Source organism: Pipistrellus kuhlii, unplaced genomic scaffold, assembly GCF_014108245.1.
Source record: "Pipistrellus kuhlii isolate mPipKuh1 unplaced genomic scaffold, mPipKuh1.p scaffold_m20_p_43, whole genome shotgun sequence".
NCBI lineage: Eukaryota > Metazoa > Chordata > Mammalia > Chiroptera > Vespertilionidae > Pipistrellus > Pipistrellus kuhlii.
Window position 1 is genome coordinate 1,204,992 of NW_023425544.1, and position 18,925 is coordinate 1,223,916.

At 42.2% G+C, this 18,925-nt stretch overlaps 1 protein-coding gene across 19 annotated transcripts in view; it reads right to left on the reverse strand.

Moving 5' to 3' along the window:
- The window catches only part of DENND1A (DENN domain containing 1A), a 439,633-nt gene that overhangs the window by 159,490 nt on the left and 261,218 nt on the right, over nt 1-18,925 (reverse strand). For all 19 annotated transcript variants that reach the window (XM_036411917.2, XM_036411910.2, XM_036411920.2 and 16 more), the window contains one exon: nt 17,437-17,482. In XM_036411917.2, the coding sequence (XP_036267810.1) occupies nt 17,437-17,482 (46 nt within the window). The remainder of the gene's footprint in view (nt 1-17,436; nt 17,483-18,925) is intronic.

An 18,925-nucleotide genomic window follows, 5' to 3' on the forward strand; every position in this document is an offset into this window, starting at 1 on the left:
TTTTGGTCTAGTCCAGGATTTTTTTTAAACTTTGTTTCCCATTTATGCCCTTAGAATAAACATGGAAATCCAATGCTCCTAGAAATTCTGATATACTTCCCTACACAAAAGTTGAGTCCACTTGAGAATCACTCTATGATAGCTAAGAAGACTTTACTGAGCCTGACTTCCTAAAGTTGGTATATGGAAACAAGGAGTTTCCCCCTGAAATACAAAATGTCACCTACTCTTGTTCAAACAGCACCAGTCCCCTACCCAGACTGGGGGTGATCCTGCCTGTCCAAGGAGAAGACTTAAAACCATGTCTTAAAGTGAAGAGCAAGTGTTTGCACTAACAATGTAACCTAGGAGATCCGAAGACTGGTCAGGAGCACTTTCCACTCCTCAGCTGAGGAAGCCAGCACTGGGGTGGAGCAGGGCTCAGCTCCACTGTGCTCCTCAGCTAAGCACTGATCTAGGAGGGAGGTGTGGGTCCTGAGGTGGCACACGTGGGGTAAATGAGCAGCATGCAGTGGTTCTTTTCTGTTGTCCTTCCACCAGGACCATTGTCAGGACAGGGCATGTCTTACTTGTCCCTGCGTCTCCTGTGCCCAGCACCATGCCTGCAGAGGGAAAGTGCTCACTAATTGGAGAATGAATGAAGTACTGTGCCTGGATTCACTCTACTGGGAGGCAGGCCTTGCAGCAGATGTCAACATAAGCCCAAACAGACAACGTAAGCCCAGTGTAAGCAAATTGGAGTTTGCTCAAGAAAGTGCAATGGGAATAACAATAATGATGGCAATGATAACAATCATGTGAAATTACCATGATTAATTAGTGTAGAATTAATTCACAGTTGACATAGGAGGCGAGATAGGAGTTAATGTGGTGGTTAAGATGACCGTGGGTTCTGGAATCAGACAGCCAGATTCAAGCCTTGCCTCTGCTACTGTGTTACCAAATTCTTATCTATAAAGTGGGGATAATACCATCTACTGCACAGCTGTGTTGTGAGGGTTGAGCTAGTTTGTATAAAGACTTAACACAGTGCCTGACTGCAGCGAGTGAGCAATAAATGGGCGAGGGGAGCTGTGAAATGTGAGTCTCTATCCTTGCAGTTTGAAAGTTATATCAATAAATGGATTAGAGTTCCTAGACTAAGAATTTAAACACCTGATTCTCAGACCAAAGGTTACTTTATACTACCACCAACCTACCGTTATTTTCTGGGCTATCTCAAAAACATGTGCACATTCCTGGAGCCAGACTGCCAGAGCCTGAATCCCAACTCCGCCAACTGTGCTACCTTGGGCAAGCCTTTTTTTCACCCACCCCCATGCCTCAGTTTCCTCATCTGTATAGGATTAAAATAGTACTGACTCCCAGGATAATGGTTACCCTTGGGTGGGAGGAAGAATGATTACAAGAGGGCAGGAAGGACTTCTGGAGGGCTGGTGGTATTTCCTGATCTGGTGGTGGTTACAGGGTATGCCTCCCTTGTAAACACACATCTTGCTGTACACTTTGGATGAGTGTACTTTTCCCTATAGATCTCACATTTCAGTAAAATGTTTACAAAGAGTAAGTAATATGAAGTCATTACTTATAAGATTATTACGGTGATTATATGAGTTAGCAAGTACTTAGGATAGTATCTAGTATCTAACAAGCACTGGGTATTAACTTATTATGAAAAAACAAGTTAGCAATAATTCTATTGATAAAAAAGGATTCCATCTAGATTTTCACTGTCAATTAATTTTCAACACACCCGGCTTCCTTAATCTGTCCTGTTCCCTCTCCAGTGAGGAGCAAAGCTGCAACATTCTTGGGCGCCTTCTGAGACACTTGTAGTCTGGAGTCAGTTTGATTTGGGAGAGCAGCAGGAACATGAATCAGATGGACTGGGTTTTCGATTCTATCTTCTTCAATTCTTACTCTGGACCCAGTGCAAGTTATAACTTAGAAGAGCCTCAGTTTCTTCATCTATAAAATGGGCTATAACCACTCAGTACATAGACTTGTGAAAAGATTAAGTAAAAAGAAAAATAGAAATGTTTATTTTGCACCTACACGGCCATGTTCCCATGTGCCCAAGGTGCTGGCCTTGACTCTGAGGCCCATAAGCACAGTCTCCTCTAGTATGGCCAAGCCAGCACCTCTGAGACTAGCAACTAGACCACCAAGCAGAGGGGATGGGCTCAGACCGACTTCCTGCAAGGACACTTTGCTTCAAAAGGACACAGCCTCCTCCTGAGTCTGAGGGTTATCGCACCCACAACACACTGCTTGTTGTCCAGGACATGCAGTGTTCCTCTCTGAGACAGGTACAAGCAACAAGGCTCCTTCATTATACTTTGTCTCCCTTAAGTCTGACCTTTCTGCAGTTTGTTTTCAAATTTCAAGGATGAATATGGTTAAAACTAAATAAAAAATTACATCTTAATAGTTTGTTAATTCAAACTTTGTCCTCATTGACTGTTACTGGGCTTCATGAATTCACCTCTTAGGTTAACTGTACTCCTGGTTATGTGATGTGCAGAGTTGCAGCTGACTTTACTGGGGCCTGGGCGGGCCAGGACGGCGTCCATCCTCTTACCCCATGGCCCAAGCCTTCACATGCGTCATTTAATATGTTCATGACACCTCAGTGGAGAGACAAGGAGACTGAGGGTCAGACAAGTAAAATAACTTGTCCAAAGTCCTCCAATTTAGAAGCAGTGGAGCTGAACACTGAACCCAGTTGAACACCAATACCTTTGTGCTACCCAACTCCTCTTACTAAGTGCTCCGACACATTGTTTTGATCCACAGAGGTATTGAACAACTGTAATTTAACAGATGTTTGCTAGGCAAGTGCCAGAAGAATAGTCCTTAAGTAGCTTGGTGACTGGCCCATGCTCCATTAAAGTTCCCAGGGGAGAGGATTTCCTATAGAATATCATACCCATTTGATGGATAAGAAAATGGAGGCTAAAGAGATTAAAGAGTTTGCTTATATTTGTACAACTGGCTGTTGTCAGAAAAAAGATCTGAATCAATGTTCTTTCCACTATTCAGCACATAGTGTGTTCAAATACATGTGCATATAAAAGAACACATAACAAAGAACAGCATAGGGAGCTGGTGGCCGCCTCGGAGGAAGGGAAAGAGGAATCAGAGGGAAAGTAGAAAGGACAGGAAAAGGAAAGGCAAGTATTCTGTATTCCAAACTCTTTATTCCTTTCTGAAGTCTCGGGTATACACAGAGGGAAGAGTGACATTTTCCTTCCCGTCCTCAGGCCCCAGAGGTCACTGAGCTGCCAAGCAGTTGATAAACGCAGTGGCTTTTCTTTGGAGCCAGGAGTCACTGATTTGCTCCTTCCTGTTCCACAAAATTAAAAATCCAAGCCCGACAGTTCAGAGGACCCCCGAAAACACCGCTGGAATTTCCCAGTGTGCTTTAAACAGAAACAGAAGCTTGGCAGGGGAGGGAAGTGCTGTAAGCACCTCCTGGGTCAGGCCAAATCCACTCCTCACAAGGTAATAAGCACTGACTCTCATTAACAAATCCAGAGATTTCCAATGCAGGTCAGCAAAGGGGCTGGCTATCCACCCACTGGACATTCATTCATTCACCCCTTCAGTCAGTCATTCATGTCAACTTTCTGCTGGGTCTTAAGGCCAGAGAGCTGACTAAGAAATGATCTCTAAACTCAAAGGTCTCCCAGCCTACGTGTGGGAGGGTGCGGATGGAGAGTGGTGGGATAAATTATAACCAACTAAAAAAGACACGGTGATGTATAGTACAAGAGACCTCACTGGTGGACCATCTCCATTCACATGGAACTTGCTTGATTCCCTCCCTGGCTGGTCCTGGGCCCAGGGTCAGGGAGTCCCCACAGCTGCTGGTGTGGCTCACTCACTCACTAGCTAGTTAGCTTTAGGCATGGCATTTAACTCCTTCAGCATCAATTTCATTCCCTTCAGGATTCACAATCCTACCCTTCAGGATTGTTGAGAAGAGGAAGGAAGATCTATCTGCAGGTCCTGCATGTCATAGAGTGCCAGCCACAAGGCAGAGGCTTGGTGAGTGCCAGCCCGTCTCCTTCTAAGAGCGTGGTTCTGCCAGCTCTGCTGGGGCTCATTCTACAAGTCTAGCCTGGCCTCCTCTCTGCCCTCAGAATGGACACCTCTGACTCTGATGGTGTTTTGCCTTAAATTGAAGCAGCTTCCCCACTGATGGAGCCTCCATTTCCTCATGTGTAAAAAGAGGATGAAGATGGTGTCAACCTCTCACACCACAGCTGCAAAGCACAGACAAGAGATGAGATGGCAGAGAGCTTGGTAAACTGTGAAGAAGGCCCAGGTATAGAGCATCATGATTATGTCTATTTCATAAGACCCTGCTCTTCCACAAAGCCTCCTGACTACTCCCTCTCTCTGCTCCTAAGCCAGGCACAGGGGGAAATATAAACTTGGACCCTCAATTAAAACTTGTTGCCCTAGCTGGTTTGGCTCAGTGGATAAAAGTGTAGGCCTGTGAACTGAAGGGTCCCAGGTTTGACTGCAGTCAGGAGCATGTGCCCGGGTTGTGGGTTCGATCCCCAGTGGAGGGGGAGGGGGTGGCGGCAAAGCAGGAGGCAGCTGATTGATGATTCTCTCATCATTGATGTTTCTCTCATCACTGATGTTCCTCTCTCTCCCTCTCCTTTCCTCTCTGAACTCAATAAAAATATATATATTTTTAAAAAAGCTTGTTTAGTGATTTTTCTAATTGTTTCATGTTTTTTAATTTAACTGTCACTTTTCCCCTTAAAAAAACAACCTGTTTTAACCTTACTACATTCCCATATACTGCATTACCACTGTCATCTATAAATTACTGCAGTTTTAAATACTGTTTTTAAATATATTATTTTATCTGATCCTCAAGGCAAAATCATGGGATAGGTATTATTATTATTATTACCATTTTACAGAAGAAAAAAACGAAGCTCCTTCCCCAGGCCGTGAAATAATAACAGAGCTGGGATGTGAGCTTGGGAATGCCAGGTCCCAAAGCCTGGTCGGTCCCCTTGTCCCCACTGTATAGCCCCCTCTACTTTCTGGGTTAGCAAATACTGAGGACACCAACCAGGTCACATAATTCTCCTGTAACTTCCATGGGTAGCCTTATCATAGCCTAGATACGTAATAGTAAACAGACCCTAAAAGCGGGCCAGTGTCAAATTTTTCTTTTGTATACAGTAAAACATTTCACACAACAAAATAATTGGGCTTGAATTCTAGTTCTGCTCATTGTTAGCTATGTGACTTTGGACAAGTTACTAACTTCTCTGTGTCCAGATTTCATCACCTGTACAATAGGATCACCACTACTAGAGCACAGACTTGTTGTGAAAATTAAATAATGAATATAATACAGCTGGCAGTATTTCAAAAATAGTATCCATCCAATTTGAAATGATGAAACTTGAATGTAAGAGTTTCACTGGGGGTATAAAGAGATGTTGATTTCCTAGTCCCAAAATGGTTTGGGGTCACCTTCTAATAAAACAGGGCCTCATTCCTCCCACATAACTGCCACTTGCCATCATTCATTCATCACTAAGCACAGCAAACCTGGACTCCCATCTCCACCTGCCTTTTATTTGAAATGTCAATTTTTAAAGAGTGGAGAGGTTGGAAACCCAATTTAACAAGCACACTGAAACATTGTTTATTGCCCCCATAAACATGGCTTAGTGAGAATTACGGACTTAATCAGAGTGAACTTATCTCCCGGTGAAAAGGAACACTTTAAATTTCAGAAATGGCACCTTCACTGTGAAAATCTCTTAACTTTTCAAACAAACTACAGGGGGTCCTAAACATATGGGCAGTAAAGGGGTAGCCATTACTGTGATTTGTCTTGCCCAAGAGCCAAGGAGCCCTGAAGGTCCATAACAACTTTAAGATCTAGAAAAAATATTTGGAAACTCATATTCAGGAGACATGTCTCTAAAAACCCCCAGAAGGTCTGCAGAGTGGGAAGTAATGTCTGTCCGGGTGCTTGGGACTGCCTGGAAGAAAGGCCCCCGGAGCCTGTAGAACAGGCCTACCAGTATTCCGTAAGCAGCAGCACTGGGAAAGCTCGGCTCTCCTCCTGCGCATAAGCTGAGGCATTTGGTAATAGGTCATATTTGGTGACCTGCTTTTCAGAAGAGAGATGCCACCTAAGTCCCAAAGGCTGCTATATGGTCCAAGTGATTTTTTTCTTCTTCTTAAACTATTCCAGAGGATGAAGTCCTGTGAACCCCACTTCCCAGCCTGCAGCATCATTAGGACAGCTCTGCCGTTCCAGGAAAGGTTTTCATGAAGACACCCCATTTTGCAGGGAATGGACTGGCCTGGATGCCAGAGGCAGGAAAGGCTATAGGTATAAAATTTTATTATTTCAATGCCCCAGTAGCAGCCAGGAGGACTTAATGAAATCACTAAGATTTACAATCTGAAGTAGCTATTGCACAGACAGATATGATTAAGGGAGTTGCGCCCTCTGACCTTTCAACCCTTTGATCCTCACACAGCAGGTGGCCTGGAGCCCCCTCCTGGGCATCTTCCCTTTCTTCCGACACTGCTGAACCTTGATGTTCAATAAGCCTGACCCTACACAGGTGACTCTTATGCTGCTTATCACCAGCAGCTGCTGCTAATGGAACAGCCCAAATCCCTTGGCCTCAAAACTCTAGCCCAGAGATGGGGGGAGAGCAATCTGCACTGCAATGTCCAAATGGTGCTGAGATGATGTTCAATAATTCAGCCCAAGTCCACTTGTTTGCAATGCTTAACAATGTCATTACCAAAAACTGTCCTAGAAATGGAATTCAGTCGCCTCTAATTTATACTTTGAGTAAGAAAAAAAAAAAAAATCACCTTTTAAAAAATAAATCTCATACAAAACAAAACAAAAAAATCAACCCTGAAGTCTCAAATGCATCTCTCAGAACTTCCCTAAAACCATGTGGAGCAAATTTATACCAATGAAAATCAAAACAATTTTTGGAAACCTAAAATTGACTGTTTTCAGTTCCATGAAATTTCATTTAAAAAAGCCCATATGCCAAAATGTCCAAATTCTCTTATTTTTAAAAATTGGGATGACTTCCAAAATCATAGCTATCTTTTTCTTTCCTTTTTTTTTTTTTTCTTCTAAAGCGAAGTATGGGTAATGTGCATATGTACTTATCAAGCTTCACAATTTAACCCATTCGGCCAGTACAAAATAGCTGCAATAAAATGCTGAAGAGGCAGGATATACATTTATTATTGCTGGATCTTTCAAAGCAATTAATGCCAAGGTTTAACATATTCTATTTGGTTAAAGATATGTCCAGGAGTCTAGGCACCCCAGTCCTAAGCTTTTAGTTTTTTCCAGATATTTGGATTTATGGGGGGAAGAATTTTAGGCAGGACACATAAACCTGTGGAATGCTGATAACTTCCAACCTCAAAAGAAAACCTTAGTGTCACTGTTCACCATACCTAGGAAAAGCCCTGAGCCAATGCCTTTGATTCTACAAACATAACATGGTGGCCCCACTCTTTGCCTGGTCATTAATGTCTGAATTCAATTGGCAAAGAAAACCCCCCACTTCTTTGGTAGTCTAAAATGGCAAATATCTTAAATATTCAACTTTAAATTCACTTTGAGATTAGGTAAGAATCAAACAATATGTAAGGGGAGGCGTATAGAGTTCAATTTCAGTCACATGTTCAGTATAGAGAGCAGTTTATGAAGAGATTAGTATAGCAGAAAAAAAAAAAGGTATGATTACTACATAGAGTTTGACCACTTTGTATAAAATTATTAAACTAGTTTCTTCAGAGATACCTATTGGACTTTCTTAATAATAATACCTACTATTGAGTGAGGGCCTACCAATGTGCATGGAACTTTAGTCATAATGCTTTGAATTGTCATCACTTTAAGGCAGTTGTTCCCATTCTGCAGATGGGGACACAAAGGCACACATGCACAGAAGCTCAGTAAGTTGCCCAAGTTGCACACAGACAAACGATGGAGGTGGGATTCAAACTCAGTCTCATTGCCTGCCCCCAAACCGAAAACAAACAAACAAAAAAATCCTAAACAATAACATCAATAATTTGTGCAGAAAATGCTGGGTTTCAGCTTGCCTACACATTTCTGTGGCTCATTTAAAGGCCTTCTGAATCAATTATTTTAGGTCATTAAGAGGAAGTTTAATTTGGTTGACAAACACCCCCACTGTGGTGACCTCACATATCAACAACAAATGCCTGATGGTCACAAACCCATACCATGAGTCTACTGAGCATGGTGTTAAACAAAACCACATGTGCCCGGATTCCAAGTGGGATTTGACTAGGCCAAGGGTACCGCTCTTCAATCATCAAGCTGTTGGTCTCTTAGCTCCCCCAACGGCCCCGCCCCTAATCACTTGCAAGGAGTTTATGAAAAGAAGTCACCAGTCTTATGTGGCTGTGCTCAGTTAAAAGTGCCTTTAAGCTAATGTCAAGTTAGGAAAGCCACTCATTAAAAAATACAAAAAGAGGCTGAAAAAGGAGGCAGAGCCAATCTTTTTTTTTTGGGGGGGGGGGGGAGGGGATATGAATTTTTATTTATTTATTTATTTTATTGGGGGTGACATTGGTTCACAAAACCATACAGGTTTCAAGTGTACAACTCAGCGAAATATCATCTGCACACTGCACGGTGCACCCACCGCCAAAGCAAAGTTTCCTTCCACACTACCCGCCTTATCCCTGCTCTGCCCACTTCCACCACCTTAACCCCCTGCAGAGCCAATCTTAAGCAGATGTCTTTAGCTTGTTTTAAAGAAAAATGATCCGTTCTACATGCATATACTATTGATACACATATATAGTAGTCCCCCGTTACCTGTGGTTTTGCTTTCCATGGTTTTACTTGCAGTCAACCATGGCCCAAGAATATTAAATGGAAAATTTGAGATATTTTGAGAGAGAGATATCACATTCACATACTTTTTATTACAGTATATTGTTATAATTATTCTATTTTATATTGGTTATTATTATTTTACTATACCTAATTTATAAATTGAACTTTACGATAGGTATGTTTATATGAAAAAACAGTATATATGGGTGGGGTAAAAGTTTACAGTTGTTCATATGGAAAATAATACAATAATTAATAATAATAATACAAGCATAAACTGTGTTTCACATACAACTATAAACCTATTTTTGCCAAATCTTGGACAGGGTTCAGGACTATCTGTGGTTTCAGGCATCCACCTGGGGGGTCTTAGAATGCATCCCTGTGGATAAGGGGGATGCTATAATAACTTCCATTTTTTCGGTACCTGACAAATCTTACAAAGTGAGAAACCTACCCATTTACTAGTATAAGCGAGGAGTCTGAGGCTCAGAGAGGCACCTTAACATTCCTTCTGCAAAATTGGCATCTCCCTCAAAGGGGTGACAATTAGAAATCCTAGGGCTCAAGTGCAGTATTTCCAATAGGCATCTCTTAGGAGGATAACATAATAGTAATTTTATACAAAGTGGTCATCCTGTGTGATAGTCACCATACCTTTATCTCCCTGCTAAACTGATCTCCTGTTTAAACAAAGAGTTATGTTTAATATCACCTGGTAGTGACGGGGCTAGAATGTGAATCCGGGTCCACATAACATAGAGCCCAGAGTTCTTCCACTCTGCTGCCCAGTGTCCTGAAGACACACTACTCTGTATCTTCATCTGACTGGAATGTGATTAAGTCAAGCTTCTCCTTGTGACAAATGATAAATTTTACTTTTTCTTTGAAGTCAGTTTTAACACTGCTAAATGAACTTACATGTAATGACTGTCTAAGTAATGCTAGGATAACTGGAAAACAAAAGCGCCAATGATGGTTTCACATTTTTTCTACTGGGATTCTCCCTCGCATGTTACTCAGTTTTTTTGAAATATAACAGAGGCTCATCCCATCTCATAAGAAAACATTTCAGTCACAACAAATTAGCCTGAAAATGTACTAACTGCAAGAGATCCTGAAATCAGCCAGGAGTACTTATTCCTTTGATTACATAAGTTACTAGTGCTTTAAATTGTCTTATATTAACTAATTCCAACAATAAGGTAAGTGACATTGAAAATCACGCTCATTTGAAATGCAGATACACAGAGGAGGGAGCTCCCAGGAGAAACCCACCAGGTGAGATGCAGGACCACCTCCCGGCCCTCAGGTGGACAGAGCTGCTCAGCTTTTGTTCCAACTGCTCTGGATGAGACAGACTCACATATGATGATTTCCAGGATAACAAATAACATGCTAAGAAACTCAAGCAAAACCAAACCACTTACTGTCCAATTACTTTTTCTTTATATAATTAAGCAAACATTACAGTTCCACAGATCTAACTTTGCCTCTTATTTTTATACTAGAGGCATGGTGCATGAATTTGCGCACAGGTGGGGTCCTTTGGCAGGCCAGTGATGGAAGCTGATTGAGGCCGTCTCACCCAGTCCTCATCAGGACCGATTGGGGCTGTCTAGCTGGGGAGAGGGACCACAGGATGTTGGCCAGTCGCAGGAGGTTGGCTGTGGGAGCGCACTGACCACCCAGCTGGCTGGGGGAAGAACAGTAGGAGGTTGGCCAGCTGTGAGAGCACACTGACCCAAGAGGGGGCAGCTCCTCTGGTGGTCAGTGCACATCATAGCGACCAGCTGACAGGTCATAACGGTCACTTAGGCATATATATTATCAACTGGGAAGAATAACATTTTGTATGGCATCTTTAAAAAGCTCTTCACATCCACTATGTCAGTTAATTCTCCCAACTCTTTGAGATGGATAACATAATCTTAATTTTTCCAATGAAAGAATGGAGCCATGGAGAAGCTAAGTAACCCAGCCCTAATCACAAGTGTGCGCAGAGCTTTTCTCCAGAGAAACGGGGCTGCCAGACTCGAGTGCTCCCTTTCCTCACCTAGCTCTCAGTATATGACGAGGCCACCCTGAGAAGGAAAAGCCCAGGCAAAGGAGGGGCCTCTCTGCCCAGGACTGGCATAAACCACACAGCCTGATGGGAGGGTGCACAGAGCAGAGGCTCAGGGGGCAACTTATATTGCATCTCTGAGCCTTGGCGTCCCCCATTTGCAAATATGGCTAGCTCCTAAGAGATTCTGAGAAATGCTCACAATTGAAACAGGTCAAGTACCTGATACAGTGTCTGGATTAGCAAGAACTCACATGTCAGTTACCTCCCAGGCCTCTCCCTTTCTTGCTAAAGCTCTCTCCATGAACCTATGACTGAAACTACCAGGTGGAATTTTCATGCAAATTAATCATATAAAGCAGGAATATGATTAATTAGCACTAGCAAATAACTGAATTTTTAAATTCTTTTGAGGACACATAAACCAGTCACCACTGATAAGAAAATATAATTACAGCTCAGAGTTTTGCACCAATCACAGCATCTTGCCACTATCTATCTATGGAGTCCTGCAAGGAAAATGGCACAATGGCAAGCAGAAAACATTCTTCTTCACTCACTATGAAATTGTTTAAGAATAAATATCCCTCCAAACAAACAAAGGATCAAACAAAGGATTAAAGATTTTCTCCTAGGTGGTTGGAGAGATATGGATCCCAGAAACCAAGTGGAACTTTGACTCAGCGCCTGGATGCTGTGCCTGGATGATGGCTCGGTGCTGTTGTAAGCAGTTGGTGTATCTGGAAATTAGCTCCAAGAGCCCCAGCTAAGCCTTCCCAGATACAAATGGTGAGAAAGGGAGAGGACTGCTGTGAGCATATCCTGTGTCTGCGTGCACCCGTAACAGGGCTCCTGAAATGCACTGGGCGTGTGTGTGTGTGTGTGTGTGTGTGTGTGTGTGTGTGTGTTAGTGAGCCTGTGCACATGGTACCTCGGTCTCACTCCCCCTATTCCTACTACCTGGAACTATCACTTAGTATATAGCCTAAATTTATATCCTCAAACTGGGCTGTAGAAAAAAATATCTAATTCATAAAAAGTACTTGGAAACAGAGAGGGAAAGTCAGAATCTAGTAAAAGTGGTGCTTAAAACCTCGAAGAAAGCCATCACTACAAACACTTCTGCCACGACTTAGTAGCAAGGGAACCATTCGGAAGCTTGGGTTTGGGACGCTAACACATCTGAATTTTATATATGTGGTCATGGTGTGTAATTTACTTAAGAATTACCTTGATCTTTACAAATATCAACTTACTTTATTAACATGGTTAAGCAGTTTCCAAGCATTTTATATGGAAGGACTGGGTTTCTAATAGCCCAGAAGGAGAAGGCCTGACCATGTCCCTCCCCTATTTACACTCTTCAATGGCTCTCCATTGCCCTATAAAGTTCAGACTCTTTAACACGGCTTACAAGGCCTGGATGGCTGGCCCTTGCCTGCCTGCCTCAGCTCTCCTCTCTCCCTTCATACTTATGTTCCTATCAGATACTGAACCACTCATACTTCCTGGAAAACTACATGGGCAACACTTTAAGTCTTTGTAGATGCCGCTACCTGTTCCCATGGCTGAATTCTTATTTATCTTAGATTTCAGTTTAGACATTCCCTTCCTCTGAGAGGCACAGTCCTCAAGGCCAGGTTCAGTGTCTGTCTGGTAGGAGCCTATGGCATCCCAAATTCACAACAATTCTTTCTACTTGTTTACACCTGCTCTAGACACACCTCTCAGAAGGTGGGATTATGTCTCATTCACTATTGTTTATAGACTCCTAGTATGAGGCCATGGCTGGCACACAGAAGGCTCTCAAAACATGACTGTGGAAGGGATGCTTACTGCACACCGACTGCAGGCCAGACACTCGGCTATGCTGGACATATACAGGGCTCATTTACACAATCCTTGTCATAATCCTAAAAGATGGGTACTGACTATTAAAGATGAAGAAACCAAGATACAGAGAGAGAAAGGACCATGCCTTCTTTACAGCAGGGGGTGGTCAAGCAGGGGACTGCTAGTAAATTTATCAAGTTCTACAAAAGTGCGACACCCATCCCTGGTACAATGCCTCCAGCCCAACAAACATGGAGGAAATAGGGCAAGCACAAAACAACTTTGTTCTAACTCTTTCCCTAGGAAATGAGAATTATGACAATGATCCCTTGAACCTAAAAGTCCTTTAAACACAACTTAAAAGCCATCAACTTAATAATGTAAGTGGATTTCAGGCCATTGACAAAATAAAAACTGCAATGATTGTTGGCCTTTGTTGAATTCTTTAGGTGCCAGGTACTGGGCTAGTCAAATATCTGTGTTTTCTGACGATTTTAGGCTCTACAGCAAGCGGTTCTCAACCTGTGGGTCACTAGCAGGGTCGCCAACACTATCGGAAAACACAGATATTTACATTACGATTCCTAACAGTAGCAAAATTACAGTTATGAAGTAGCAACAAAAATAATTTTATGGTGTGGGGTCACCACAAAATGAGGAACTATATGAAAGGGTCGCGGCATTAAAAAGGTTGACAACCATGGGGCTACAGAAACATTCCTAAACTAAACTGAGGTCGAGAGAATAAAAGGAAACAGTCACTGTGTAATCAGGCCACATTTTGGTATTTCCTAGCTGCCAGCTAACATGATCATTCTCTCCAAGAAGAAACTAGGTCTATGCCAATATCCTTGGCTATCCTGCTAACTTACCACTAGACTCCAATTAATGTTTGCTAAATGAGAGAACGATATAAAAAGGCAGAAGGAGGGATAAGAATGATGATGAGCTATATACGTGCCACTTTAGGAAAAAGGCAGACTCTTTAAGATGACAAGGTTACCGTTTAACAGCAAAGGGCATCCTGTAAGAGCCTAAAGACTAGAATTAGGTCTTTCCCCAAAATAACCTTTTTTCAAATGAGAACAGGAGGTTATAACTTATATTTCTTTTTGTGAAACAAATTTGAGTGCCATAAAAATGGTTAAAAAGTCTTCCTATGGTAGCTTTTTCTAAACTTTTATGAACATCTGCCACATTCATTTGAAGTTTAAAAAATTCTGGCACATATGCAAAGGCATAATAAGGTGCCTATAGCTTTCAAGAAAAAAATAACAAGACAGTCAAAAATAAGCCTCTTGCTGAATTGCCAGTAAGAAAACTAGAATGTGGGAGGAGATGGGCCTTCCCAAGCTCCTTCCTTAGACGGGTCTCCTGTAGCCTGAGGTACAAGCTCCTCCCCCAGTATTACCGCTCATAGTTCCTGGGAGAAATCTCACGGGAAACAGCCCTCTCATGTGAAGGGTATAGAAGAACCACATAAACCCAACCAAAAAGCACGACTAGAGTGCCCCAAGTCTGAGTTAAATCCACAGGAGGCGATGAGAAGATTGAATTCCAAGACTGGAAGTTCATGGTTGCCCAGCACACCCAGGAAATGCTACTTTTTTCAGAAAGTGTCTTAGCTGCCTTCAAGTGTAGGATACTACTATTTTTCTTTTCCTTTTTCTTTTCTTTTTATTTTAGAGCTGACCATGCAGGAGTTCAGCAAGGCAAATTCTTCCCTACTCTAGCTAATTGACAGGACTAAGATTTTTCTTGGCCAGTGCTTCCCCAATCTTCTCACTTAAAGCCTCTCAAAGGCTGAGCAGAGTCGACTCACACCCACTCACCTAGGTGCAAAACTCCATCCCAAGTGCAAGTTTAAAAAATTATTCATATTTTGCACCTCATGCTTTACTAACAAAAGGCCTTGTTTTAAGTTACTTACAATCATACGAAAGTAATATAATGTACTCTGTTTATCTTTGCTGGGTTCTCCGAAAACTTTGATGCCTGTTGGGGAGCTCTAATTGTACTCCGAATTCAGCTTACCAGTACCCACTCATCCTTCTTTTCTGAAAGCACCTGCCTGGTGCCCTGACAGGTGCTGAGGATACCACAATAAACAAAACAAAGTCCTTGTTCCCAACTCATGCTCCAAGGGATGGTGAAGAGGATGGGGAAGCAAACAGTTACCACCCAGAACAAGAGGGACAGTAAGTGAAAGACGATGACAAAATGGGAGGATTTATTGAAAGAGCTGGCGAAGGTCAGGGCTTAGCCATGCAGAGTTATGGGAACTCGGGGATGGCTAGGATCAGTGGGCACACAGGCTAATAAGGGACACTGAGAGGACAGCAAGGTTGGCAGCAGCAAAGAGACTGAGCAGACTCAGGGGTGGTGCAGAGCAAGACTGGGACCACTAAAGGTAGAGTGAGGCAGTAGAAGTCAACCCACTAAATGCCGGGACTATGAACTGGATTTTACATTTTCCTTTATACCTCCAGGACCGAGAAAAACGTCTGAAACCTAAGAGGCTTTCATTTTGCTAAGCAGATGAATGAATAGGGCTTTGCAATAATCCAAGAAAAGAAATAAATAGTCAATGAAGGCAGTAAGGAAGGAACACGGCAAGAGACATGTCAGAGAGTTGGTACCAATTTAGAAAGAACAAGGAAGAGGAGCGCTCAGCCATGCTCAGTGTATCCCACTTGGGTACCATTCACAGGGACTAGGAACACTGGAAGGGAGTGATGTAGTTTGGGGTGTGTGTGTGTGTGTGTGTGTGTGTGTGTGTGTGTTTGTGTGTAACACTGAGTTTGAGACATCTGTAGCAAACCTATGTGAAGTTCAATCGGCACCTGAAACGCTTGGACCTGTGTTCAGAGAGAGCCATGCTACAATAGTTAGAATCACGGCTGAGAGTGAGTGGCATTATCTTGATCACTGAAACAGAAAGCCCTAAACAAGATGACTAGGGCATGCCTAGAAGAAAAGCAGGCAGAAACTAGAAACTTGGACAATGCTGATGTTAACGGGGATGAGAGGCATGTGATACAGCCTTGCTAGCACAGTCTGCTGGGCAGGAGGAGAGGCAGAAAGGAGCTGTGCACTCAATAGACCAAATGGTGTTTAGTGTTTCAAACTCTAACAATTGGCACTAACGGCCTATTAGAAGGTGTTCAATTTAAAATTTTCACACAGGAGCTTTAAATACATCCCCAAATTTGACAAAGGTAAAACACCCAAAAAACCTCTTCAATCTGATCTAAATACACCACCCAAGATAGTCCATAAACTGTGTACTGTATGTGCTCAGGGCTGGGTGATGACAAGGAGGAACTGTTAACAGAATGTAGGAGCCACATGGCCGTCCTGTCAAATTAGAAATTTGAGCAGATTTCTGTGGTCTATTTTGATCAAGATTCTCAATGTCAAACAAACAGGTTTTTCGATAACCAACTTGTTTCATTTTCGTAAGCACAATAGCACAGTGTGCAACAGTTAGCGAAGAAGCAGGTGGTCCTCGTCGACGTGAAATGAAGGGAACAGAAGAAGAGAAGTAGCACTTCCTTTAAGACATGCAAAGCATCATCACAGACGGATATGGCTTTAGATTTTCCCGCTGAGAGCTTAGCTCCTGTGCAAAACAGGCAAGCCCCCCCACCTCCCTCCCCATTTTGCTCTAGTACAAATTTAAGCTCTCTCCCGAGGAGGGAAAAGCTTGGGGTTCATATCTACAAATCAATGGCACTCACAAAAGCCCAGATAAGTCCTTTAAAAGAACTGCTATCTAATTGGTACAGCCATGCAGAAAGCAATCTGTCATCAGTCATAGCTTTGACCAAGCATTTCTACATTACGGGTTCTATGCTAAGAAACTAAGTCAAAATGCAGATAAAACCTTATGCATAAAGATGTTCACTGAAATGCTACTTATATTAGTGAAAAAATATAAACAACCTAAATGTCTACTCTAGAGTAACAGAAAAATGTTTAAGTTATGATATATCCAAGCAGTGGAATGTAAGGTAGCAAACTGAAAATTATTCTAATTGAGAATAAATAAAAACATGTTGAAATCTCCATGCCATAATATTAAGTGACATTTAATAACAAAATTATATATAAAACACATTTCAATTAAGTACATTTATACAAAATATATATTCATAAAATAAAGACCAGGAGGAAGAGCAGTAAAATGCTAACTGGTTGAATTTATAATAATGGCATTGTGGATAATTTTTATTTTCCTCTTTATACTTCTATATATTTTTACACCACATTTTCTACAATAAAAAATGTAACATGATTGTAATAGTTTTGAATAAACATCATTTTGAAAGGCAAATCATTTCCCTTCCCTTGTTTAAATGCTCGAGGACCTTTTCCTCCTGCCTTCTGGAATTTCGCTCCTTCACCCGTGAGAACTGACAATCTCCATGCAGAGAGGACAAACACTGGGAACAGGGGCCCAGGGAAAGGGTCTAAATGGACCACTCAGCTCTGTGCCCCTGAGAGGGCACTGCGCACCAAGCGCTGCTTCCACACGCTCCCACGTGGAGAGCTGTGAATCCACACACTGTGTCTTTTCAAAACAAAACAGCCAAGCAGGGAGATGTAGGGAGGAAAGGCGCCAACTTACCTCCATTAAACTTAAATGGATTCCTATGAGGTAGGGCATGGGAGCACTGTGAAGAGAAACAGAGACACACAGCTGCTTTAATGTCTGTTGCTTCCGACAGAAAATTACAGATGGTTCACTATTTGGAGAAAAACTGTTTTAATAAACGTATGCACAGTTACATTTCCTTTCACAACAAAAATCCTAATGTGACATTTTGTTCCCAAGCCTAGAAACTTCAGAAGAATTTCTAAACGCAGGCAGCACTGGAAGCCTCTCGGGTGGCAGGAAGAACCCACTCTGGCATTAGTCCCTAAAATAACAGCTAGGCAACTGCCTGGTCTCAGTTCCTCATCTTTAAAGTGGGACCTTAGAAGCAAACTGGTAGAGGTTGCAATCAGAATGAGAGAAAATATACATCGAGTGATTAGTACAGTTCCTGGTACAAATGGGAACTATTATTGCCACAATTATCAATATAATAGAAAAAGCAGTTAACAAGGTTGAATATAGAATGATGCTTTTATTTGCTATTTCCTTCTGTCATCAAGAGATGTGATCTAACTGTCCGCTCTGATTTGAAAAGGCACATAGAAAGCAACCAGTAAGCACCTCCTCCCCATCTGCACACAGACCATTGGATGACCCTACAATTCACAAAGCCCCTTCCAATGACTTCATTCACAGGGTGATGGGCCCTAAATTGGAAACTGAGCAGGAGACCAGAACCCAACTCCAAAAGTTTGAAAGCCTGGGCATCATTGACTTCCTATGTTTTCAGGATTCTGTGTACTTCCTCTCCCCTTATTCTCTAACCCCCTCCTCTGCCATTATCACTTATGATATTACTTACCAATGACAAATGTTCTGAACATTATATAAGGAAGCTCAAATTTATCTTCCTAATCCAACAATAACCATACAAGGTAGGTATTATCTCCATTTTACAAATGAGGAGACAGGTCCAGAGAGTTTAAATCACTTATCTAATGCCACAGAACAAAGTAAATGGAAAACCTAGAATTTGACTTCAAAGACTCTTCCTCTGTGCCATACAGACTTTGTAATACCAAACCTAAATTAACCAGGCCCACCTCCCACACGACCTTTTTCTTGGGGGTAGAGGATGGAGGTCAAGAAGTAGGGAGAGGAGAAGGAACTGGCAATTTTTCTATATGTCTCTCCAGTGTGATTCATATATACGTGATACATCCTTGAAAGGTGCAAAGGGTATTTTATGAGCCTAGAGATAAGATATCTGGCTCAGACTGAGGTGACCAGGTACCTTTCCTCTGGGGCAGCTGGGAGAGTGGGAGCGGACCTGCAGGCTGGCTTTCTTGGAGACAGGGTTGGGGAAACAAGGAGTGGTAAGAAACAAGAAAGGAGAGGTTTGCTTCCAATTTAATACTAAGGAGTTCAGGCTTTCATCCTGAAGCAATGGATAGGCAATGAAAGTTCTAAAACATCAGTTGTGCATTTTAAAATTGCTCAAACATTTAAAAATAAGAAA